At 44.2% G+C, this 26,036-nt stretch overlaps 1 protein-coding gene across 3 annotated transcripts in view; it reads left to right on the top strand.

Moving 5' to 3' along the window:
• The window catches only part of csmd3b (CUB and Sushi multiple domains 3b), a 182,976-nt gene that overhangs the window by 48,308 nt on the left and 108,632 nt on the right, over window positions 1–26,036 (top strand). For all 3 annotated transcript variants that reach the window (XM_086136556.1, XM_086136555.1, XM_086136554.1), the window contains exons 3-4: window positions 7,490–7,602; window positions 20,943–21,140. In XM_086136556.1, coding sequence (XP_085992682.1) covers window positions 7,490–7,602; window positions 20,943–21,140 — 311 coding nt within the window. The remainder of the gene's footprint in view (window positions 1–7,489; window positions 7,603–20,942; window positions 21,141–26,036) is intronic.

Below are 26,036 nucleotides of genomic sequence, written 5' to 3'. Positions count from 1 at the left end.
GGACCTTGACTTTGACACCTGTGACTTCAATCAACTTGAAAATGAATTCATTTAATTTTACATTAACGTCCGACAGCACAGCGGACTCAAAATAGAAAACTAATCAAAACAATCCAGGACTACTTGAATGTTCGCCTGAACAACTGTGTTTAATGAACCGCAAGGTTCTATCACTGTTGCTTTGTAATATATATATATTTTTTTAAATAATAGCAGGACGGTGAAAAACTGTATCATCCCACATTTTTTTAAACAGAGAAGTCGTTTTTTTTTTTCTATCTCCATTCAGCGTTCCTTTCTTGAGCCTCACGCCCACCCAGCTTCCCACTGGATGCTTAGCATTGAGCCGCGTGGGCAGGGTTCGACGCGCCTGTCTCATTATTGAAAGACGACCGTGTTGAGGCTAAAGGTTCTCCCGCATTGATGTTGTTGGAATTCTTTCCTCCGAGCGTGACTCACAAACGCAAGGTGACTCAATCCAACGGGAGGGTTGCGACATGCTCGACTATCCACCATCTTGACTAAGGAATCTATTTAGTGGTTCTGTTCCATGCTTTTGGATTTGGATTCTTAGGTTAGCTGAGGACGCGCACTTTGTACTTTTTCTTGAAAAAATAAAATAAAAAGTAAGACAACAACAGCAAATCGACCTCACCATTCTGTGATTGATTTGTCTTCCTGCCTGTTGTGGTTTCCCATTGCTTCTTTTTAATCACAGCAGATGTGATAATTCAAACGGAACTGAAAATGAAATTGTTCTGTCAGTGTGACACGTCAGAAGAGGCGTCCGGCTGTCTGCGCTTTGCACTTTGGCAGTTTTTTTTTCCATTATTTTTTTTTGCCTTGATGTTGATGCTGATTTGATCTTCGCGGAACTCGATAGCGGCGTGTCGTTTTTCAGAGTTTGATTCCTGCTTATTTTTGTGACCATTTTGTATATCTTTGTTTCCCCAAATAGCTCATGTGCTACTATTAGTCCAGTGAGGACAAATAAACACCTTTTGAGGAAAGTGAATACAGACATGAAATACACATTCTAGTTATTTGAGACAATTTCAACTCCCTTTGGCAACCAAAACTTCAGCAGCCAGCCACTCTGGCATAGCTAGTGGGGTCTTGCTGTATGTTTATGCAATATTAAAGATGACGTTCGGTCATCTAGGAATGGCCTATTTCATGCAAATTTTTGTTCCAATCTGATGTGATGTGGTCACGCCACGATGTTTTGTGCATTCATGGTTAAAGGGAGCTGTGCCACGTATTTGTTTTGCCCCAAATAGCCTGACTTCTTCTTGGTTGGTAATATTTCTCCATAACAGTCCCTTTTTCTTTCTTTTCAAGTTCCAATTTGACTTGATATGAACTGTCAGATTTATCAGTCGTTGCATTCATGTTGTTTGAGATTGCATTTGTTACGTTCCATAGATATGCAATGCTGTGCCATACCAATTTCTTCCACAAGATATGAATTGCATTTCAGAATTGCTCTCAACACCGTAAACAGAAAGTGTAGTACAAGTTTCTCTGTGATTGACAGATGCTTTGGCCACAATACGTCATTATCGCAAAATCGCAGCGTTTGGGACATTGTTAGTGATATCGTCCCCAAAGTTCCTCTGTAATTCCCCGCTTCTGTTCCATAGATGATAATGGCTGGCTTATCGTATAATCGCTCAGTGTCTCATGATATTATGGTCTTGGTAAACAGTACGATGTTGTATTAGGCAGTGCAGTATTCCATCTCATTTGTCATTCACTTATTTTTGTCACATGGAATAGATGTAATGTCTGTATTCGTGATGCCCGCTAGCAAGATTTGCCAATAACACGATTTTGCACCTTAGTTTCTTTTCTAATTGCAGTAACTTCTTTTAACCAAATGCTTCTAAGTCCAGGAAAAGCTGAGGCTCCCTAATGCCGGAGTCATTAGTCGGGAGAAGTTTTTTTTTTCATGAAACATCACTCTTAAAGCATCGTTAATCGCTCAGGTGTGCACACATATTTACGAGGACGGCTGCGCTTAAAGATTTTGTGTCCGCGGCCTAATGACGTTCAAACGCTGTCACGGCAGGAATGGGCGGCCAATGGAGCAGACTTTCGGATCGGGGGGGTAGAACGAGAACAATGCGTGTACCTCTCTGCTCCAGTGCTTCGCTCCATTATCCTCGCAGACCCAAATACAAGAATTCAATTAAAAGAGAGTCTGGTGACCTTAATGCACAGACACAGCGCCTTTGTCGACGTATCAATTCATCACCGTCTGTCACTTGACCATTACAGACTTTTTCCTCACTCGAGCATTGCCATCCTTTTGTGATTTGCCGTGTGTGCGCACGTGCGAGTGTTTCATAATGACCATTGAGCTTGATTATATGTGTATTATGATGCAGCAGCGGATGCCAGCCTCGTGTTTTTAAAAATTAAAACCAGATGACAGAATGTTGCCCGAATGCCTTGTCTCAAGCAGAGCACGCCGTGCCTCAATAATACAAAATAATCCCATAACAAATATTTTGGCAACCACTCAGTGCACATTTTGAACAGCAGAAAGTAGCGTTGACTTTGCTTTTTTTTTTTTTTAAGCAGTGACAGGGCCGGTGGACCTAATGTTCAAAATACAGTTTTAAAAAAAAATCTGAGTGGAGTTCTTGGATCTTTATAGTCATGCCAGGCACACTTCATGTGTTTCAAAGGTGGGACCTTGATCATGCACACAAGATGGATGGTCAAGCTCTGATCTGGCGGCGGGATTAGTTTTGTGTTTTATGGCGAGGACCGACCACTTTTCCTCACCCCTCACCCGTAATGAAATCGTTGGCAGTCAAGCGTCCTCCATCTGTCTCGTATCCATGTTCCAACTCCAATCTGACAAAATATTAAGGACAAGGTTACTTTTGAAGGACCTTTGGAATCGGCCAATGTGACACTAAAATAGCCGCTTCAAACCAAAAACATTTCACACATGGCTTCTAGAGACTTTGGGGTGAATCTGGTTAGGATCGACACGTCTACCAAATTCTTGATCAAGACAAACAGGCTTTGTTTTCTAAACTTCTGTAGCAGGTGGACAGAATCACTGTTCAAGTATAATCGAACCTCGTTACTTCCCACCACTGCAGGCTGGATTGAACCCCCTTGGAATCTGTTTCTGTATTGAAAAAGCACAAAGACCACGTTCACGGGTGTTCCGTTGTGCCGGAATGTAGTGGGAGCTACGGTGGCAGCGGTGCGGCCATTCATCACGCTGAACGTTGTAAAAGCGTCCACTCGGATTTGCTCCACTTTGCGCCATGCCGCCGCCTGAAACTGGTCTTGGAAGGACATCCCATGTAAAAGTGATTCATGATGCCAAGCCGGGGAATATATATGGCCACCTTCCTGATTAAAGCTGTCTGCCATATCCAAGGTCGATGTTTACATTTCCATGCGGCATTTTAGATCGGAATGCAGTTTGGAACTTGGATTTCGTGTTAGCTTTTAAGATATCCCAGAAACCCTGACATGTAACCATTCTTAGGGATGTGCATCTGAGTCATGTGTTGAGGTGTGTAAAAGGGCCTTTGAGTGTGTGCATGTGCATGGGCGGGCCTGATGTTTTGTGCCACTATGTTGTCGTCAACAAGTCAAAGCGGTAATTACTACCACGGGTGATGCACACTGAACTGCAGACAGACGCCAACACAAAGGATTACAAGAGACACGACTGCATCGGATTTTATTTGAGATTTTTTTCCCCCCATTGAGGATCATGTGGGAAGGCACAACATGAAATTTGATGAGAACAGTCAAGACTTTCATGTTTTGCAATTTAATTAATGGTACTGTGGGTACCTTGATTTAGGAGTGTCACTTGGTCGACTTTTTACTTTGTGTTGCGAGCAAGTACTGAAGTGAGCTTCAGATACGACACAGCTTGAGTCAAGCGGAGAAAAAAAAAAAGGTTCTGTAATGCCCTTGTTTGTGGGCAAGAAGAATTGCAGTCACCGATGCACTTTCAGCCATTTATTGAACAGGACAAATTGTCCCAAAATACAAAAGGAAAGACCTGCTTTGGGCCCCCCTTGGTTTCTCATCTGCGCTCTTCTATGAAAGCAAACTTCTTTGCGTTGAATCGAAATAAGGTATTTGCAAGCCTGTCATTCTATTTGGGAAAACAACAATCCGATTTTTGGTCTATTTTCAGCATTGTATCTCTATATGTGTGTGTTGTTTGACAGCGTGTCAGCCAGCACTCTCTTCATGACCAACATTTTGTACAATTTCTAACATAATTCTCATGAAGTCCGGTCTTGTGACCTCATCCTTAACCACTGTCAAGTTTGTGACCTCCCACTTGTGCTTGACGCATGCGTTTAATCCCTCACCATCATATTTCTTCTTTTACGCGCTCCCTCTTTTTCTCAGCACCACATCTAATCTGCGCTTCACCCCCCCCCCCCCCTCCCCCCCGGCCCATATATCTCTCTGACGACTGTACCTTTAAGTCATTGTCAGCCCTGACACCTCCCCTTTGAATGCCAGTGGAGGCATGCAATCTGTCTCTGCCTATCTGCACAACACAGGTCTGTGTGTGTGTGTGCCTGCATGCGAGAGACAGATCGCACCAGCATGCACATCCATTTGTGTTTGCCCCTCTTCCGTGTGTGTGTGTGTGTGTGTGTCCCTTTCACTGCATGTTCTTCCCCATGACCGTCAAGTGTAATAGTAAGTGATGGGATAGCCAGAAGCCTAAACAAGCTTTAGCTCGGGGAGTGGGGGGTCAGCAGTCACTATCTATCGAAGTGTCTAAAAGAAAGAGGAGGGCGGGGTGTGTGTGTGTGTGGGAAGACGGAGGTACACAAGATTTATTATTAAATAGTGCGGGGCCGCTGTTTACAGATGTTGTTGAAAATGCCCCCAGGAAAATCGAGTTTGCCCACAGAGGCATGTCGCCAAGATCCCGGAGGGGGGGGAGGTGGGGTCAAGGGGTAAAAATGTCGCACCTGTTGCTATCGAAGCTGAGAGCACAGCAAAAGTGCAAATGGATAAAAAAAATAAAAATAAATAAAAAACAAGTCAACGGTGCTATCGTGGTGTTTTTGGGATGGTTCCTTAAAATTTCATGTCAACCATTACTGGACCATGCTGGCTACTACCTAACAGAGCTGATCAATTAAAATCCATTCACAAAATGCACAATGGAAAAGCACCAGTTGCTGCCACACTCAATTGTTCGGTCCTTCTAGTCAGTCAAAAGCCTGAAGTCCATTCATCCATTTTCTGGAGTGCTATTCCTAATTAGGGTCGTGGCGGAGGGTGAGCTCAAGCCCGTCCCAGATTGACTTGGGGCAAACTAATTATTTTTTAGAAAGCACACCAACTCAATATTGGTGAGCCCTGAAGTGAATACTTATATCGGTCTGAAAAAAAGCAGCATCGAAAATCCCTAATCAAATTATTATAGATGAATCAATTGCAACCTTAGTATTTAAATACAGATGCTAAAATTCAGGGCTATTGTTTTTCAAACAAGTTCGTTTTTTTTTCTCTCTCCAGCGACTAAAGATGCATATGAAACGCATTGCTGGATTAGAAAAAAAGGCCGCATTGGTGTTTAGCTTGCATCACTACTTGTCAGTCTGAGTCACAGCGTGTTCCCCTCTCAACCTCTGGGGCTGACAGCGAGGTTAATCTGCTGTTCAACCCCCCCGTCGGAGCGCTTCGCATCCTGGGTGGGAGGAGTCACTCCTGAATCCCGAATCGGTAGGCTGGAACGGTGCAAAAGATTGGCCGACGGTGCTAATCGCTGGTATTTCTGCCAATCATCTGCGGTGTTGTGGGATGTCCACCATGTCTGTGGACTGTTAGAGCGAGTTCACCATCTTTGGGGAGTGTGTCACCTGCACAGATCTAATGCCCCCCCCCCCCCTTCAAGATGTTTGCTGACATGTGTGTGTGTGTGTGTGTGTGTGTGTGTGTGTGTGTGTGTGTGTGTGTGTGTGTGTGTGTGTGTGTGTGTGTGTGTGTGTGCTGCATATTCATGTCACACAGACCAGTGCAGACCCTGAAGTTTGTCCAACCGGGAGAAAAAAAAATCAAGATGCACAGAGAAAAGACGGCATTGATGGGATTGCATTTCTTTCGAGAATAACGAATCAATCATGTTTGTTTTGGGCTGATAATTAGGAGGGATTCGTTGCTTTTCCTCAGTCCCTTGCGCATAGAATAAAGATGAAACGGCGTGAACGTCCTCAGTGGTGAACATGGGAGAAAAGAGAGAAAATGAATTTGCTTGGCCTTGACACTCCAGCCAACTTGAACAATTATGACCTCTGGACCTTATCTCCTCCTCGGTGTGTGTGCGAGCGCTTGTGTCAAACAGAGTTTATCTGATGATGATAGGAATGCTAACGAGATGCCGCATGATGAAACGTGCTGAAATAACAGAAGCAGACGTTTGTCAGATAAAAAAAAAAAGAAAAGAAAAGAAGGGGGGAAAAACCCCCCCACCATTAATGGCCGTAACGAGGGAAGCGTGTGTGTCTGTGGAGCTGGTTAATTATTGTGAGGTGATGGTAAATGATAGGATGAGATGGACTTTAGTGATAATGTCGATCACAAAAAGATATGTCTGCCACAATTGGCTGCAGATGAAAATGACATCACAGAAATGAGTGTAAATGTCATGAGTAATTGTAAATCTCCAAACAACTGGTCCTTTGACAAATACTGTCATGGATGTACTAATAATACCACCCCCACCCCACCCCACTCCTGCTCCCTCATCCCCCCCATGGACGAAAAAAGTAAGCATGCATATCATTTAAAGCTATCTGCTCTCAGAACATCTAACAATGCTGCGTCACCTCTGTTGTTTTCCTGTTTGTATATCAAGCAAAACTGCCGTTTCAAAACTCGATGGGATTTAATCTTGTGGCATGATTTATTTAAAAGAATCCACTTGTGGCTTTTATTGCTACCGGCCTTCCTCGCCACCCACCCCTTCCCTCCTTTTTTTTTTAAATTTAAATGTATTTGCAAATAATGGAAAGTTGTTTTTGCGTACCTCAGAGGCCAGGCCACGAGCATCAAACACACAGAGTGGTGTAATCAAACCGGCTGAGTATAAACAGCAAGATGATTTCCCGGAAGCCAATTTGTGTGCGCAGCTCTTGTTTTTCGACGCCATTTATAGTCATTTCGACATGATCGGGAAAATAATCGCTTGACGTTAATTGCGTCAGTAATTATTTATGTACTTTTTTTTCCCCCTAGCTATTATTTTATGTTTTCTTTATAGCGCTTTGTTAACGCCGCTGCTGTTGAACAAGCATTATACCGATGAAGTTGATATTTTTTGATGATGATGATTCGTTGATCACAGTCGATTGGATTAATAAAACCTGTGTTTTCATGGCTTTTTGTTGACCAAGTATGAGTCAACTCAGAAATGATATGAGAGTGTTGTTGATGTTTTTGGAGTATTCATGTGTTTATTTTTCCTCCGCAGGTTAACAGGGTTCCAGGTGCCTCCTCCGGTCACTAGCACTGGGAATGTCTTTTCTTTGAGACTGACGAGCGACTTTGCCGTCTCCGCACACGGCTTCAAGCTCATCTACGAAGGTAGAACGCGTGTGTGTGCGTGTGTATGTGTGTGTAGCAACACTGGTGGAAGAAAAAGAAACAAACAAACAGTTCACCTCAGTTTGAATGAGCAAGGCCTTTGAAAATGTTTTCAAATGAGTCAACATGTGATGGGCGAACAAGTTGTTCCGTGGTGATGTTCTGGATGCAATGTGCTGAAGAAAAAAAAAAGATGCAGGGTGATAAAACAAAATCTGAAAGACGCACACATTTTACAACCCACTGAAGCATGCCCCCCAAAAAAAGACTCAAATTGAGGCACGGAGTCAGTGCATAGGATGTGACAGCTAATTTCCGCACCAAATCCCGAAAAAGAAACGGCGAGATTATGATAATGTCTGACAAGAGTAGCAAAGCAACGTCTGAAAAAAGAATCACGTCGTGAAGGACGCGAACGATGCTGTAGAAAAATAGTTTGGTCCGACGTAAGTAAACCGATTCACATTGCATTCTGAATGTGGCTTCGGCCGCGTCCCGAAAGGCACCGTGTTGATCTTCCATCGGAGCAACATGCGAGGTTTCCAATGTTTCTTTTTTATTCCCAGTCCACCGTCTTTGAAGGACTTCCAAGAAAAGTTCTGGAGAAATTTGACGTTCACTTTTCAGCTTGTCACCAGTGACACTTTAATTCCTTCTCCGCAGCGAACGGCTGTCAAGACCGGGCGCCGCTTTGCGAGCCATCGAGTCGGGCGGTAAAAGTGCCACGGTGTCACCCAGAAAGTGGGACATTTTCAAGTTGAACCCACTTACTGAAGACTCTCTGTTTGAGATGTAGGGGGAGAGACAAAGCATTTCTTTTTTAGTGGGGGGGGGGGGGGGGGGATTGTCCAAAGTGGCAGTCCTCCATCTTGTGGTTGATAAAAAAAAAAAATGGTTGGTTTCAAAAACTGTGCAAACAATGTGCAAATGAAGCCTGTTCCAAGACCATTTCTGAACTGGCTGACCGACAATTGAATCGATTGAAAGCCTGCTTGGGCTCCAAAATGATTTTTTTTTTTCATTGGCCCAGAAAGTCATTCAGGTCATGGCCCAACGCTGCTGACATTGTCAGTGGAGGTTTTCCGGACTCCTACCTGGGCGCTTCCCACCTGGTTTGGGAACGCTTCAGGCACTCGTTACCCAGGGCAGAGTGCGGTCATGTTGTGTGTTCTGAGATTCCTCCATTCTCCTTTTGGGGATTGAGAATGAGATTTGTCAATTCCTTGCATTGATGTCATTGTGGGATATCTACACACGAGACCCCCCCGCTTGTTCTTGTGAAGACCGCCAGACCATCATTAATTCATGGGGCGGCACACATGCGGCACCGTATTTGTATGGATGTGTCTGTGAGTGAGTGAGGGGAGGGTGAAGGGAGTGATTTATTATTTAGCATCATGTCAGAGGCGGTTTGACATTGTGCTGATGAGAAGGAATCACAGATGATCCCGCACACGCACACCATGTTGGATAAAAAAAAAATATATATTCGTTCAGTTTCCGCTGCCCTTTGCCGTATTTGTTTTAAGTACACCTTATCTGGACGTTCGGTCTTTTAATAGAACGTAAGATCATCTCGGAGCATCTTAGAATGTTCCGAACTCTGCAAATCGTTCCGAAATTAATGGCCGCTCTTTTTTTTTTTTTTTTTTTTTTAGTTGAATGTTTTAGAACTCAATAAAATAGATGAAGTAACTCTAAAAAGGACATTTTAATTAAAAGTTGAGTACCGGTAATAGTTTTTTTGTTTTGTTTTTTTGCGCGTCTGTAAATTGATTTAATATTAATCAAATAAAGGTTATCTTATCTTAAAACAAACCTTTGCTTTAACTTTCCTTGAGGAGGTAGATGAGGTCTGCCAACTCACCACCAGGATGTCGATTTGCTGGCTGAAAGGCCAGCCTCACCTCGAAATATCGCCAAGGCTTAAAAGCATACTCGGTGATTTTTTATTTTTTATTTTTTAAGTGTTGTATCATGCTCCTCTTGCGCGTGTGATCAAGGCGCCTTCTCAGTTGCGGTGACACCGCTTGAGTGTGTACCGACAGACACTGAGTCATGTAATGGATGTGGCCTTTTCACTGAGAAGGGAGGCACAAAAACAGCCACGACACCGCTTGTTTTCTCCATTAATTTCGGTTTTGGTACGGCCTCTCACACATCACGATACCATAACTAACTCTATAGACGATGTTTTCATTTGAATTTTTAACACTAACTGTCGTCCAAGTACAGCATCGCCTTGTTCTAAATCCATCCATCCATCCATCCATTTTCCGAACCGCTTGATCCTCACTAGGGTCGCGGGGGGTGCTGGAGCCTATCCCAGCCGTCTTCGGGCAGTAGGCGGGGGACACCCTGAATCAGTTGCCAGCCAATCGCAGGGCACACAGAGACGAACAACCATCCACGCCCACACTCACACCTAGGGACAATTTAGAGCGTCCAATCAGCCTGCCATGCATGTTTTTGGAATGTGGGAGGAAACCGGAGTACCCGGAGAAAACCCACGCAGGCCCGGGGAGAACATGCAAACTCCACACAGGGAGGCCGGAGCTGGAATCGAACCCGGTACCTCTGCACTGTGAAGCCGACGTGCTAACCACTGGACTACCGGGCCGCCCTTGTTCTAAATCAGGGGTGTCAAACTCGTTTCACATGGTGGGCCACATACGGCCTCGGTAGATGTCAAGTGGGCCGGACCATTAAAATGATACCATACTTTGCTATAAATAACCAAAACAATATGTTTTTCCTTTGTTTTGGTATAAGGAAGCACAAGAACATTAGGAAAATGTTGAAATTTAATGAACATATCTTTTACAAAACATCTTCTCTGATCAAAACAGATCAGATGAACTCAATGAATTGCACCTTATTAAAAATATTAATTCTGTCTTTTATGCATTTTTAAATTATCCTGCGGGCCTGATTGAAGCTCCTTGCGGGCCGGTTCCGGCCCGCGGGCGGTATGTTTGACACCACTGTTCTAAATACAGCTCCTCACTTCAACATAGTTCCTTGAATATTCAAATCACTTTCCCCAAAGTCAATCAAGGAAATTTTGTTGAATGAATTTTGTTTTTTGTGAGTGTGGCAGTTGTCGGCTTAACTTGATGACGTGTTCTGCCACAACTGGAGGCTGACTCTTTGTCACCGTAACAGCCTGCGTTCCCCACAGACAAAGTGACTGCTCCCTTTCCTCACTACAATGACATACATATCTCACCCTAGCAGTTTTAGCACGTCTTGTTTCACATCTATTGTATTATCATCTTTTTTTTTTTCCCCCCATCTCTTATTTCTCCCCACTGTTACATGCAGCGCACCGGCAAATCCGCATGAGGCTGTGCACATATAGGCGAGTGTGGCTCGGGTCATGCATTTCAAATGAGGGAGAAAATGTCAGCACAGTCCCTGGAGACAAAACGGGGAGTGTAAAGCCTTGGATGGGAATGCAGAGGTGCGTGTCCGTAACGGAAATGCATGTACGTCGCATATCCCCCATGTTAATCTGCTCAGGTGGAAAGTACATGTTAAAGTGACACCACAGGAACACAATATCCCATGGAATTTATGTACATTTGGACTCTAAAGTTTCACTTTAGAGTCACATCGCTAAACTTGAACTGTACAGGCAATGTTTTAGGTTGATTAATTCTCATACACGAGCAGAGTTTGATCAATTGTGTAACATTTGATCCGAAAAAGAGAGATTATCATTCTTAATGCTGTTTACAAATGAGGATGTACCCATTTAAACTAACTGTCCCATAATTTCAAAATAAAGTATTAAATTAGTTTTCATGTAAAATTAGGGCATACAATGCTGTACAGTCGGCTAACAAGAGAAGCTAATCTGGCGACGTATTTACTCGTCGGTGTTGTGGCTCAGTTACATGACGCGAGAGGTTTGTTTTAGCGAGGCAATAAAACGGTGAAAAGTTGCTGTCATTTTTTTTTTCTGATTTTGAGACGTGAACCGTTTCAAATGATAAAAAAATGTAAATCTCCAATAATATCTATGATCGATTCAGTAGTTTTATTTCGTAGCGGTGTAATGATAGCATGCCGACGTATCAGTGGGATGACGTCAGAGTGTCATTGCGGTAAATGGATCTCGCCTTGACGTGTCACGTCCAGTGAAACGACCAAAAAATAATTTGTGCTCGCCGAGAAATATGTCCCCGAAAATCAGTTGTCGGCGTGACACTTTGGTATTTTAATTAAATTCTAGCAGGCAGCACAAAAGGAATCCGATGTGCTCCAGGTGATATATTGACCTCATCTGAATGACGCTCACGACATTTTGTGAAGGAATCGTAACCAACTTGAACATGATTAATTGATAGTAAATTCAGGCCTGTCTGTTACACAAGATTACAGTCTCACTCTGAACTTATGTTGGAGTTGGCCTTCTCACCGTGTTGGCGGTGTTACTTTACTGCACAGCATGAATACTTGTTGCAGCACGGGGTACACAAAATACCCGAGGCAGGGGGGGGAAAAAAAAGTATTTTTTCCACCCCAGATACTCAAACTCGAGAACCGGCTTCATTGTGAATAAAAAGGGTGACTGAACGATTTAATGGATGGGTCAAGTAACTGATGGATGGACGATCTCATAACTTGAATGCTCGCATTTAGACTCGAGTCTATTTTTATGATCCCACTTAAATGCCACAATGTTGACATTTCTCAGTCACTCTTTTCCACCCACTGACCGCTTTCACTGCTGTGGGGGGGGAAAAAAAAATCTAGCCATTCATAATACGGCCATAAAATCACACAAATAATACAGTTTGCTTGTAATTTTGACCTATGACTGGAATGTTTATAAATGTTGCCGATCATGTGCTTGCAAGCAAGCTTGTATTTGTCACTCAGCTCTCCGGGGAGGTTGCCGTGACGGGAGATTCGATAAGTTACGCTGCAGTAAGCATGCCTATTAGATGCTCCACGCCGATTGGCATGCACATACTAAAGCTAGCGAAGCAACATGTGCACTGAGGGCGTTAGCGCAGATACACCATATTTCCTCAAATCGCTGCCTCTATTACTAATAGAGAGCGACGGGGAAAAATCAAGAAGCGGAAAACGGTACGCGGGGTCTTCCGACTAACACGACTATCGTCACGCAATAAACATGAGTATCCTCGTAACTGCAAAATACGGTGCTTACTGATTTAGTTTTAAACTGACTCTTATTATTGTTGAATAATATGTAATGGTTGATAGGCCATCATCCCCAATTGGTAAACCAATACTCGAACTTTGAATAAAGTCTTCACCAGAGTCGAACAGACTTCTGCGAAGCCTCGCACACACGCTGGGCATGTCTCTACAGGCGCTAATGTGTACATGGCGTACTGCTTAATGATTCATAGATCACTGAGCAGCATTAACCTTGCACAGGCCTCCACCCCGCTGTCAGCACACATGCTGTCACTTTCTTGGAGAACAAGTCAAATATCCGTCTGAAAGTGGCTGCTGAAGGGGAGGGGTTAAAAAAAAAAAAAAAACGTCCTCCAGTGACTCCTAGGGTCGTCAATGTTCATTGCTGCATTCACATCAAGCAGAGAGACACTTTCCAAGTCGGCAGTTCTTGGGAGGAGAATTTGGACGGTGTCGGTGGTAGAGTCGCCGTCTCCAAACAGAGAGGTTGGGGGTTCGATTCCCCGGCCAATGTGGCCATGTTGAAGTGCCCTCACCCCCCGCCCGCTCCCCCGTTGCTTCTGATGCTGCGCCATCAGGAGGTAAATGAGGGTGAAGCGCTTTGAGTACCAGAGGTAGAAAAGCGCTATACAAGTGAAAAGTCCATTTCCCATTTCGGGAAAAGTTATAGAGTTGAAAATGTCTGTTACAAGTTGGGAAACATTGGGGGGGAACTGTAGTCACGACGGGTGGTGATCGTGATGTTTCCCAATGGAATTGTGATAAGCAACTGTGCGGAGGGATCAGAGGCTTACTTGGGCCAAGGTTGAGGCGCGGCACATCATCTCCACGGCACTGAACACCATAGTGACAGTGGCTAATGGAATCCCAACACGAAATCGAGGAAGACGTTGGAATACAAAAGCAAAGAGTGCGCACGTGTGTGCGGCGAGCGGAGAAGTGTCGTATGCTATCGATCAGCTCTCAAGGGCCGCATTCATTTACTCAGCCCTGTTCAATGTCACATGCGGCATCTGATCTTCTTTTGGGAATCTCTTTCTCTCAACCTGTCCACTTCTCTGTGGTGTTCGGTCTCTTAATGGATATTGATTCCGTTTTAGGGACATACTGTAGCTTTCGATCTGCCTTTGCTAACCCCGTCTGCCTCTGCCCTCTCAATGCGAGGTGACGCCACCTTTCCGGATGGCACTCGTTTCAAAGTGCGTGCGTGTGCATGTGTCGCACACATCACCGTTTCCTATTGGTCGCCAGCTCCCTCCCTCTGGGCTTAACGACCCGTTATTGATCGGGCCAATTAGCATTCTCGTCTTTTAATTAATACAGGAGCCTGATATTCACAGAAGCACACAAGCTCATTTGAATTCACGCCAAGGTGAAGGCGGGAAAGATGCTCTTTTCTTGTCGCTTACGGAAAGCCCTGTGAGCATTTATTCAATATTATTGATATCTGGCTTAAGGTCTATGTACTAGTGCTCCCTAGTAAGACAATATATATATATATATATAATTTATTTTTAAAAAATTACTTGGCGTTCCTTTCATCATGAATGAGTCGTCATGGAAAAAATAAAAAACAATCTTTGTGTAACGCCATATTCAAGTTTTTGTCCACCCCCACCCCCACTAGGCTTAGCAAGAGTGGCATGAAAACTAACCTGCTTTTTTTATGTGGCTTTCAAAAATGGAGCTAAAATCGCTTCTCAACTTCTCAGCGAACTCGGTGACTAATTGCTCACGCAGTACACATTCAACATCAAGGTATCAACACTATAAAGGCAAACACCTGTTCGCTGCCAAGATGAAGGTGCATTTGCCGTGTAATTAAGATCCAACGAGACAATGGTGGTCTGTTGCCCCCCCCCCCCCCCCCGGTCCTTAATGTTTGATATCCACGAGCATTAGCAATACGCCAACGTGGGTACAAACCCATCTTCACAGCTGCCAGATGTCGTCAGATACAACCTCTTTCCCCTCTTCCCGCTAGTGTAGCTTTGCCATTTTACGCTGACTTCTAAGGACAAAAGTAAACATGTGAAATGATATTGCCTCGAGGACAGGAGTCACCAACGTGGAGCCTGCGGGCACCAGATAGCCCCCCCGCCCCCAAGGACCACATGAGTAGCCCGTGGGCCTGTTCTAAAAATAACTCGGCAGTAATGGGACATTATTTTCTCAGTTTCAAAAGGGTTGGCGACACCTGCGCAAGGATATTCACTCTATTGTCATCCAACACTGCCAACCAACATTTCTTTCGAAACGGACCTCATCAGAAATTGAAGGAAGTTATTCGTTCTTTTGCTTCACCCACTCCAACTTGTCTGTCATCCGTTTGTTCGAAAATTTCCCAGCGTGATCATCTTTTCACTGCTGTAAATTACCTTGCTCAGGCCATTGTGTGTAGAACTTGTCACTTTTTTTTTTTTAAAACCTCGCCTGACTGATCGCCACATTTATCTTCCCATTTAAAAGCCACACGCTCAATAATACCAATATCCCACTCGCCTTGTATGTGCGTTTGTGAGTGAGCTCAGACGCCATTGTTGGGCCTGAAAAGAATTTGCTTTTGAGCACACGTCTGAATGACAGCTCAGCGGATACTTGATTAAAAGTGAAGGCAGTCAGACGTCCTCTCGCGTGTCAATACTGTATAACATCACAAATATTAGGGCCGAAAGCACGAAATGTCACGTCCTCTGATAGGGAAAAAAAAATAAAAAATCCAAAGTTGAGCCGACCGCTGAAAGTTTGCTGAAGTTTAGGGAGAAAACCTTTCATTCTGCTTTAAATGGATCTATCCTGAGGGTGTGATTAAACTCTTTAAATCATTTTAAGCTGTCACAATACCTCCCAAAAAGTGGCTGAAAAGAAATCAAATTTTAGTCACACGCATTTGAAGACACTTTTCCTCAACAGGTCCGCAGTCATTCACAAACAGCACTGAAAAGTAATTTTACAATAGTACAAACATTTATGTCAAAAAGGGGAATAAAAAGATTCATTTTGAATAGTTTTCAGCGATAGACTTGCATCCGATGATGCCGGTCTCTACCCTATTCAAAGCATGCTGCAAAACATAAGACCCTTTCACTGTTTTCCACAAGGTTACCTTGGTATTGAAATGTTGGCTGTTGCGATTGACAGTGGATGTGTGTGTGTGTGTGTGTGTGTGCCCATTGTTTTACTGTACTTCACAAAGTCTGCTACCTTGAGACTGAGCTGCAAGAAATTTACATTTCCTGCCACCTACAACTCTACCTCACATTTCCATTTGGGGAACTCGTACCTTGAACCAGAAAGAAAATATAAAGCTCTCAATATTACCGGTACTGTAAAGGATTCGTACACCTCAAGTGACGGAGCGGTTTTGAGCAGTAGGTGGGGGCCAGGTGGTTTGGGAAGCATTTCAAAGTGAGGGCTACTTTGAACTTGCATGCATGGTGAGATGAGAAGCCAGTGAAGCTTCTTGGGGAGGACGGTCCTCTGGAGTGGAAATGTGTGCCGGAATTGTGAATAGAATTGAATTCTTTGAGGGCTTTGGAGGATGAGCATTAAACATTTTCCCCCCCACGAAAAAAAAAAAAAGTGGTACAAAGTTGCATATACTGCTGACATTTTTAAATACATAATTTTTTGGCGGTTTTGGCTTCATTGTATTTTCATAAATTGACTACAAATATTTGCTGTGTTATTTTATTTCAATGCATGAAAATACATTGAACCCGAGTGTGTGCGTGCGTGAGTGTGTGTGTGTGTGAGAGAGCGAAAGAGAGGGAGAGAGAGACTGCTATCGGCCAAAAGGAAGTTGGCTTGCTTGCATGTCAAATTAATAATGATCATATGCGAGCACCACCTTCGAGTCGCTGCCTGCAATGTAAATCAAGTGAGACTGCCCTTTGTTAAATCCAATGAAAGTGGGATTTACCCGCTTGTTGTCATGCATTTTGACAACTATCAAGTAGGAGCGATCTTAAGCAATTTATGACTGTAACGGACCACAAACTTTTTTTTTGTGTGCGTGTGTAAAAAAAGAGTCTAAGAACAGGTGAGGAGATGACTGCTCCTCATTTGAATATTCCTTCAAATCTGATGGATTTTACGGAAAATGCTTTTGAATGGATTTTCTGCTGGATTCATCCGTCACACGTTAAATGGATCTTTCATGCGTTCTTTGAGCTGTTCCGTCGAAGAGGGAAGAAAAAAAATAAACAAAATCGGTTCCTCTTTAATCCAAGAGGGTGCTGACAGAGGTGGGAGGAAAAAAAAAAACACTTCCCAAGTCATTCCATTTTTTTTTTCTTTGTCATCCATCTTACTAAAACCTGTTAATAGCACGGGCGCCATTCTTACTTTTCTTCCGCCATTCCTTTACTTTTATTTATTTATTTTAACCCGTAGCTTTAATTGCGTATCTAGGGAGAAATTAAAAGCCCAGGTAAACGCTTGTGTGAGCGTGTGCGCTGGGGGTTAGATGAGTGTATCCCGGCCACTCCGTATCTATGTGTGTGTGTGACGAATGCAGATCAGTCTACAGATGGGCCATAAAAGCAGCAGCTTGTAATGAAGCGACTGAGACCGAATGATGGTTGCGGCGGACCAGAGGTGTGCGCGGGAGGGTGAGGTGGCGGCGAGGCAGTGATAGAAAGACGGAGCAAGTAATTAGGGAGGAAGAAAAGGTGAGGATAAATAATTGAGGGCGCGCTGCAGTAAACCCGCAAGAAAGTCTAGCGTGGCTGCTGGCGACTGAATAAAGTGTTGTGATGGAACTATGAAATGGCCGCAAAGTCCGACAGGCATGTCAAAGATGGCTTTACTTTCACGATACAAAGCAGTGAGCTGCCTCTATATCAGAGATTTTTAAGCGATTGATATTTGGGGGGGGGGGGGTGTTTACACTATATAGGCAAGTCCGAATTGTGCGGGCAAAAGAGAAATGGCACGTTTTGGCGCCACATGCTGTGCACCACGAACGCCTTCTCGTAGACAGGCGGAAACTTATGACACTACCTTTGCCTCACCCCCCCTGAAGAAATGGGAGACAATCATATAACAGCATTTTGAGGGAACACAAAAATCTCTCGTTCTCGAAATCCTTGGTCTTCTCCGAAAACACGTGCAGCGTGCTTGCTTCCAGAACTGAAACCTAAAACAGAAGAGGAATTAACATTTCATAGGGAAACACCAAACTGCTCATCCAAACCGTGTAAAGATGTCCGTTAGCTTAATGCTAACGTATAACGTGAAATGTCATGGGCAGGCCAAGTTATACACCTTCAAACAACGGCTACTTTAAAACACGTGGAACTACAACGCGTGCAAACATAGAATACACCAATACTGCATTTTTTTCTGTCTCTTCTTCTGGTGCTTCTTCTTCGACGCAACTCCAAATTCAAACTTGTCTAGACATTAAAATGTGGACAAAAAAAAATGCAAAAAAAATCCACAATATAGGGGTGTGAAAGATGAACCACAGTGCGGATGGGTTCACTTGGAATCGGTGGGACGATGTAGTTTATTGGAAGCCTGAATGAAAAAGTGTTGAAAGCAATGTGGCAACGGTGCGTGTCGTATTAAATGTGTCTCTAAAAGCGCGACAAACCACCGCAAGCATCCCGACACCCAACACCGCCGGGTACAAAATCGATAGGCCAGCAGTTCACAACCCGACATCCAATCACTGGGGGTGCGCTGCAATGATGGATGACCCCTGCGCGTGTATGTTTTGAGCTAAGGGGGTCGACGAGGGGTCTTTAGCGAAGGCATTCCCGCCAAAAGACTCCACAGAGAAACTCAAACCAAACTAATTACTGTACATCAAAGTATGTTCATTTCCTTTCTGTTTTTGACTGGTTTCTCCGGAGCTGAAACTCGTTTGGAGGGAAATTTATCCCGCCATTAAGTCAATTACGTCCTCGTTTTCTCCTTTCCCCAAAAAGTTTTAAGCGCGGCGGCCCTCATTAGCCGAGTAATGGATGCTATTCATATCGAGAGAGCTTTTTGGGGGACGTATTAGGCGAGGAGCGTCGCCCCGGCAACCATAGCGAGCCATCTCCGAGTTAAATGAGCGATGTAGAAGTCGTTCATTTGCACGATGGCGATCAATTGTCACCGCCTACCGGCTCCTCGGCGGGGGTCCCTGTACTTACATCTATTACCATGTAATTAAGCATCTGTTTCATAGTTAACCATCGACATCAATAACAAAGAACAAAACATGCATTCATTTAAGGCAACGAGTCCTCATTAGAATAGCTACGACTCCATTAAAATTAGTATAAAATCAACGAGTCTTTGCGATGAACACAACAAGCTGTTGTTCCAGTTTAAATCGGGGGGTAACTTAATTTTGGAGGCACATTTTCACAATTTACGCAACTTGATTTCACATGAAAATTTCTCACCTGGCAACTGGGAAGAATAATGCTAAAATTGCTCGCGGCAATGCAATGTGCTATTCTTAGCCGTGCGGGACACCCAAAGTGACTGAAGCAAATGAGCCTGGCTCGCACGAGAAGGTAGAAAGCTCACATTCCCTCCGGTGTCCCCCGCTCGCTGCAGCACGTTTGCATGAAGGCGATGCCGTCGGCTTTTGAGCGCTTCGATCAGAAGTTCAAGTTGTACGCTCAACTAATTCAGCTCGCCTGCAAAAGAGCCTCAGAGGTCACCGAGCGTTCTTCTTTCTTCCCCCAACACAACCAATCTGTCTCCTCCCCAGTCACCCCCTCAATCATCACTCCGCCGCTCCCCACCGCCCACCCTCCCTAAATCCTATCTATCCGCTCACTTTCATCGTTGTATCAATCACGCTGAAATTGTAAGAGCAGAGCCAGTCCCCGTTCTCCCATCAGCCTCCTGCTTTATGGCTCATAGCGCCCCCCCCCCCCCCCCCGCGCCCACGCTCCCTCTCCAGAGCAGGTATACACATCTGCTGCCAGCAACATATGCACAAGTAAATGCATCTTGATTTAGAATCGTCCGTAACTTTGAATGCAGCATGACTCCAACTGATAATTTGCATCTGATTTGGATGCATTCTGTGATGTGGAATTTATTAATCAATCAATCAAATTTGATTTGTTTCACACTTTTCCTATATGGAAATGCAACTCAAAGTGCTGTGCGATAAAAGTATCCGAAATACAAATTTGATGAGTCATCATAAAACACTTGAAAATTCGGCCCATGCTGCGGAACATTGAGTTTTCTCGCTAGCAACCGTTTTAGGTCTCCCTTCCCCAGTTTCCCATCTCGATGACATCTGACATCTTTGACTCCCGCCCGGGGATCCTGCTTTTCAAAATGGCGCCCGCTCCCGGGAGACCATTTGCTTTCAAAATATCCTGCACCTTGACAGAGCTGAAAAACTTGTCAAGGAGGTGGGAAGACGAGTCTGTTCCGTCCCAGCGACTGCGCTTTCCTCGGCGTCTGAATTTAAAAAACTTCAAGAACATTTCTTGGCATCTGGCCGCCATGACCGGAGAGCACACACATGCTCTCGCGGGACACGGTGGTCTGTGCTGGCAGTGACTGCGGCACACGGAGGCGAACATCTGCTCGTCTTCACGGGCCTTGTCTCCTTTTGGCACAGTGTGAAAGTCTCACTCCCCGCAGGGCCTCGTGCACGCTGCTCGTCAGAACAGTCAAGATAAATTGCTGCTTACTTGACAAATTGCTTCTCTTTTCTTCCTTACCGCTATTTTTTATTTTTCTTCTTCGTGGTACCGCTATTTTTATTCTTCGTGACAGGGGTTCGCTTTGGCCTGGGGAGTCAAGTTCAGCATTCGCTTCAATGATATCTGGCGCCATCTAGCGTCGTGAATGGGTATAATGTCTAGACCCCGAATATAAGACGACCCCCACTTTTTCAGTCTTATTTCAATGCAAAAAACACCGTCTTATATTCGGGCCAATACGATAATAATAATGGAGTTTGGAGTGACTTTTCCTTTGTTGAGTTTAATTGGAACCGGCCGTTAAATCCGCAAAATCTTAGACCAGTTTTGCGCTCCTCCGGGTTCCATTCCAGCCATCAACCGCTTGCCAATTGAAATGTATATGCGCTCTGATTGGATACATGATGCTCGTCCATGACCATAAATTTACTGCTGTAGCGATGTTTCGCCCCGGTTAAATGGACTCCCTCTTTTCATTGTCTGTACCCGCAGAACTCCACAGTACATCCTGTGGGAACCCCGGCATCCCGCCCAAAGCGGTGCTCAGTGGCGGCGGGCGCTTCGCCGTGGGGGACAGCGTGCGCTACAGCTGTGTGTCCGGCTACGTCCTGGACGGCCACGCCACGCTCACCTGCGTGCTCAATGCCGGCAACACGGCCGTGTGGGACTTCCCCGCTCCCGTCTGCCGAGGTACACAACGCCGCCCCGATTGCTTGTGTATGTGCTCCTCTGGCTTCATTGAATGAATTGATTTTTGGGGGCTTTCACATGCATGTGAGCGCGTGTCCTTTAATGTGTGTGTGAGTGGTATTCTCGTTGTGGTCTTCCATCATCATGGCACACCAAGTCATTTGTGTTTAAGTACACTACATTTCAACCAAATACCATTTATTTGTCTTTTGTACATGCCTTTGGTTGCCAAAATGTGGTTAAGTGTGTTGTTTTGATACACGGTAAAATAACTTGAAAGATTTTTTTTTTTTTTTTAAACAATACAACACACAACCTTTGATTTGTTAACAAGCAAAACCTTTGCTCTAACTGAACGCTTGTTTACGAGAAAGTGTTCCATTATATAAACGTAGCTTGCACAAAATAGAGGCCGGTGTTATGACAGTTATGTGAAATAATCCGTGCACACAAAGTATCTCTACATTCATGAGGTGTTATTTTGGATCAAATGTATGAGTCGACGACTCCAAACAAAAAAATAGAAGTCAGCTCTTCCTGGACTCATGCTGTGCCACCTCACTACCGAGTTTTACCAACTCAAAACGACTGTCGTACACAAACACAACCTCATTAGAATGTGATTAAAAATGACTGTTGATGACTGAGAGGCATCAAACCAAATGCTGATGATGAGTCACCAGACGGCCCCTTGACATAAACGCGACTCCAACGTGGTTTTCGAGAAAGAATCGCAGCGTGGAACCGATTCATGCTCTCGTTTATTACCTCCCCCTTATGCCCCGTCTATCTTCGAAACGAGTCCGTTAATTGCTCGCATTCATCCGAAGAACACAGCGGGTGTCAATCATGGAGACGCAGTGCGAGTCTCGGTGGTTTCACGGCGATAGCGGGGGGTCCGGTAGAGTTGCGGCTGAAGGAGTGGCGTGCCAACATGATCAAAGAATTCAAAATGGAGACGTCGCTGGGGGCTGAACGGCTTGAACTTGACAAACAAGTACAAAGAGTACGTTTATAAGAAACGTTTATATATATATACAGTATGTGTATGTGTGTGTATATGTATGTGTGTGTGTGTGTATATATACACACACACACACACACATATACAACCCTATCTTTTAAAGCCACACACACTCAAAGTCACAGTTATTACATTGTAGAGCGTGAGTGTGGCAACCCCAAGTGGACAAAAATAATAACTGCACCCCAAATGCATATTTTGAATTGTGTTAAGATGCATAAAGGTTCAAAGCTTGGACACATCATGCAGCAGAGGTGGTGGATTAGCGTCCAACAACATCCCATGAGACATGAATTCCTTTTTGGATAACTAACTCCAAATTAATAGACTTTAATTTTAGTATCAACACATCATCTCGGTATTGACGTATTTTCCACCAACGTCAAGTCAGTCTGCATGGCGATTGAGCAGGACGGGGGATGCTGGGAGGCAGGAAAAGACACTTGTCATCGGCGGATTAGTAATGTCTCTGTCACTCTTGTCAACGAGGCTAAGAGGGGTTAAGCTATCACCGTGAACGCGGGGCAGCAGGCTGCAGCCTTTTTTCCAAAATTTCTCATACACCAAATTCAAGTCATGACTGTTGCAACTTGGGTAGGAATCCAGTTGAGAATAAATAACTCAAACATGTTTTGTTTTTGTTTTTGTTTTTTTTTTTTGGTGCGTGCCTTTTTTTTTTTTTTTTTTTTTGGTGCGTGCCTTGATCACTTTTTGTGCGGGACGTCCAATACTACCACGGAAAGTCCGAAAAATGACACATTGAAGCCAAATAAGGAACAAAAGTGTCTTTCATTTTTGTCGTTACCCCCCCAACACCGGATATACATATCTGTACTTCCAAGACAGGAGCCGCTTGTTCTAAAAATCCCATGCCATGTAATGAGTTTTTCAAGATTTAAACCTTCAAATGACTGTCCCCAAATGTTCTAAATGTTTGGCTGAGCTCATTAGAATCAGTCCCTATTAAACTCTTAATGTCTGCTATAGGACTCTCATTAGTCACTTTCTGCAGTCCACAAAGGCCGGCTGCTCTGGAAAGTCTCCGGCTCTGGTGCCGGCTTCTGATGCGGGTTGCCATGGCGGTGGGTGCTAATGAGATGATGTTTGGCAGCTGGATTTCCTTTCACGCAACTTGTTTATCAAATGGACACTCACAACCCGCTGCCCCTTCCAGATTTTTGAGGAAAATCAGAAAAATGTTCTTTTTTTTCTTTGTGGTTCTTCTGCTGCAGAAGTGCGTGTTTCTATGTGGCCCCCTCTGGATCACTGATAAAAATTAAAAAAAACGGTGGCCCCGCCAGCATTTAAGGTGCCGATCACTGCTTTTAAGACATTAAAAATAGGTATTATGTAGCCCCCTTGAGAAGTTAAGTGCAAAAGGGTCTCATGATGTGTCCATTATGTTTTGACGAGCTCTGTGATGTTATATCTCCCCCTCCCCGCCCCGCTGTCTGCCTGGGTTCTTTCCGTTTTACTGCTTTTCTCCTCAGTCGTCCCTTTTATCTGATTTTCAATTCCTGTTTAACGCGACATAAATTGTAATATCCTCTCCCCGTTGTTGAATATTAATAAAGGCCTCTCACTTAGCATAAACAATATGGTATAGTGACTCCTTTGCTCCCTTGCTAGGTTTTTGCAAATGGTTTTATTTATGTGGCAGGTAGATAGTGAGCCCAGTTCATTTATAAGAACAATTTAAGTGCATGCGGAATTGTGTTTAGAAGTCCATTATTCACACTAATCACACTCGCTTCCTACCCTCCTGCCCCTCCTCTCCGTCTTCTCGCCTCGTCTCCCGCAGATCAATGTAGTGTCTTGTCGTGACACTTGAAGTGGTCTTATCTCGCTCCTGCAGACCTGCTCAATGCTTTCTACTCCACAACTTCGACACACACACACACACACACACACATCTCGTCCCACATACACTCGCAATCCATTTCTCCACATTTTTTATTTCTTAGCTCATCCCCTTTAATGTTCTCTCGTCTCTCATTACCATCATAGCGGATGCTGTTTTAACAATCGAAGGAGGGAAAAAGATGAGATTAAGCCCTTGATAGTGCGTTATTGTGTCGGGCCCTTGGAAGTCGAACATATCTGGCCGACCTGCAATTTGTTCGGACCTTTCAATTAATTCCCCCATGAAGTAATAATGAATCTAGAAAAGTCATTATGACACCACTGTCAGTGAGGGGCTGGGGGGGGGGGGTAGTTTGTTGGCAAACCTCAGTCGACTCCATTGTGCGGCGGTGGCGGCGTGAGCAGAAGGCTTATGTCAGGTGCGCTTTACTTAACTCTAATGTGATTGGATTAAAAAAATGTGTTTACTGCGATGGCTCCTTCCCCGCGATGGGATGCTGACGCTGCAGCCGGGACGCACAATGCGGATGCAACGCACGCTCGCACGCAGAAAGTTTTCGTTCACGCTCTAACACACAGCATCGCTCTCACGCAAGCTCAAGCGGAGTATAGTAGCACTGCCGGAGTCAGCAGGGACTCATTTAGCCATTAAATGATTCAGGATGTTCAATCTCAATGTGCGTGTCCGGTGCGAATGCAAATGTGTGGAAGCAGTTACAATGACAACGTGGCGATGCTATGAGGATTAGAACATTTTCAGGTGCGGCCTTAATATGAAGCACAAGAATTGGGATTTGGAGGAAGGAGTGGGGTTAAGAGCAAGGTTTAACATGAGATTTTTTTTATTTTTTTTTGTAAGGGGCAAGATCAGAGGAACCAACTTTGAGTATAGAAACGAACTTGGGAAGGCAGTTTGCCTGGCCATAGAATTCTAATCACAAGGACATGAAATCCGATGAAATTTTGATCTATCCTCATGTCCTTCATGTAATGTGCTCCATCTATCTATCTCGATCATCCGAACATAGAAAGATGGAGTCAGTTGTCCAATCAGACATGTCTTTGAGAAAGTCACCATGGGAGCCATGTCACAGAAGCTAACTCGATATATAATATAATGGAATCGTAGGAGGCGTGTATTGATAAGATTCACGCAGGGAGCAAGATGAGGAAGACTTGGTGGCAGCCACTTTTTAAGCATGTTAACATGGCAAAAGTTACGACCGTATTTTCCACACTATAAGGCGCACCTAAAAGCATTCGAATTTCTCAAAAGTTGACAGTACGCCTTATAATCCGATGCACCTTATATATTTAAGATCAATATTCAGATTTCTTGGACGGGGTATTTTAAATGCTTTTTTGTTACAGCTGCTGCGGCTGTGAAAGCTCTCTCTCTATATAAAGCTGTCCTTAATTGTATTGTATTCCCTTTAGTATAGCTCCATCTAGTGGATGCATAACCCAACCGCAGCCACTATTGCAGTTTTTATTCTATGCGCCTTATAATGCGGTGCGCCCTATATATGAAAACTGTTTTAAATTAGTCCATTTATTGAAGATGCGCCTTGTACTCCGAAGCACCTTATAGTGCAGAAAATACGGTGATCACCTGCACATTTTAATACACTTAAGTGATAGAAATGCATCCCAGCTTTGGCAAAGACCTGATAATGACCTCCATCAAGGAAGTTTTTTTGGCTCATCAGCAGGGACACGACAACCTGAGGACCAGCCTCAACTCAAACGACAGGACGAAGACAAACACTAAACCGGGGCTCCTCTGAAATGACACTAACTAGCAATGTGTCATGCATGCGTTTGGAAGTGACATAGCTTTTTTTTTTTTTTTTTTTCTTACTCGCGACATGGCTGCCACCCCTGCAGCACACCTCCGTGCCTTTTAAAACGTGTGACAGTTTAATGCTCACTAAGCGTGTCTGGCCCGCCAACACAACACACACGTTCACATACACACACACAGCCTGAGGTGGTGTGTAACGGGGGAT

Source organism: Hippocampus guttulatus, chromosome 18 (genome assembly GCF_054856545.1).
Source record: "Hippocampus guttulatus isolate MCC_2025c chromosome 18, RoL_Hgut_1.0, whole genome shotgun sequence".
In the NCBI taxonomy this organism is placed as follows: Eukaryota; Metazoa; Chordata; class Actinopteri; order Syngnathiformes; family Syngnathidae; genus Hippocampus; species Hippocampus guttulatus.
This window is presented reverse-complemented; position numbering and strand designations above follow the sequence as displayed.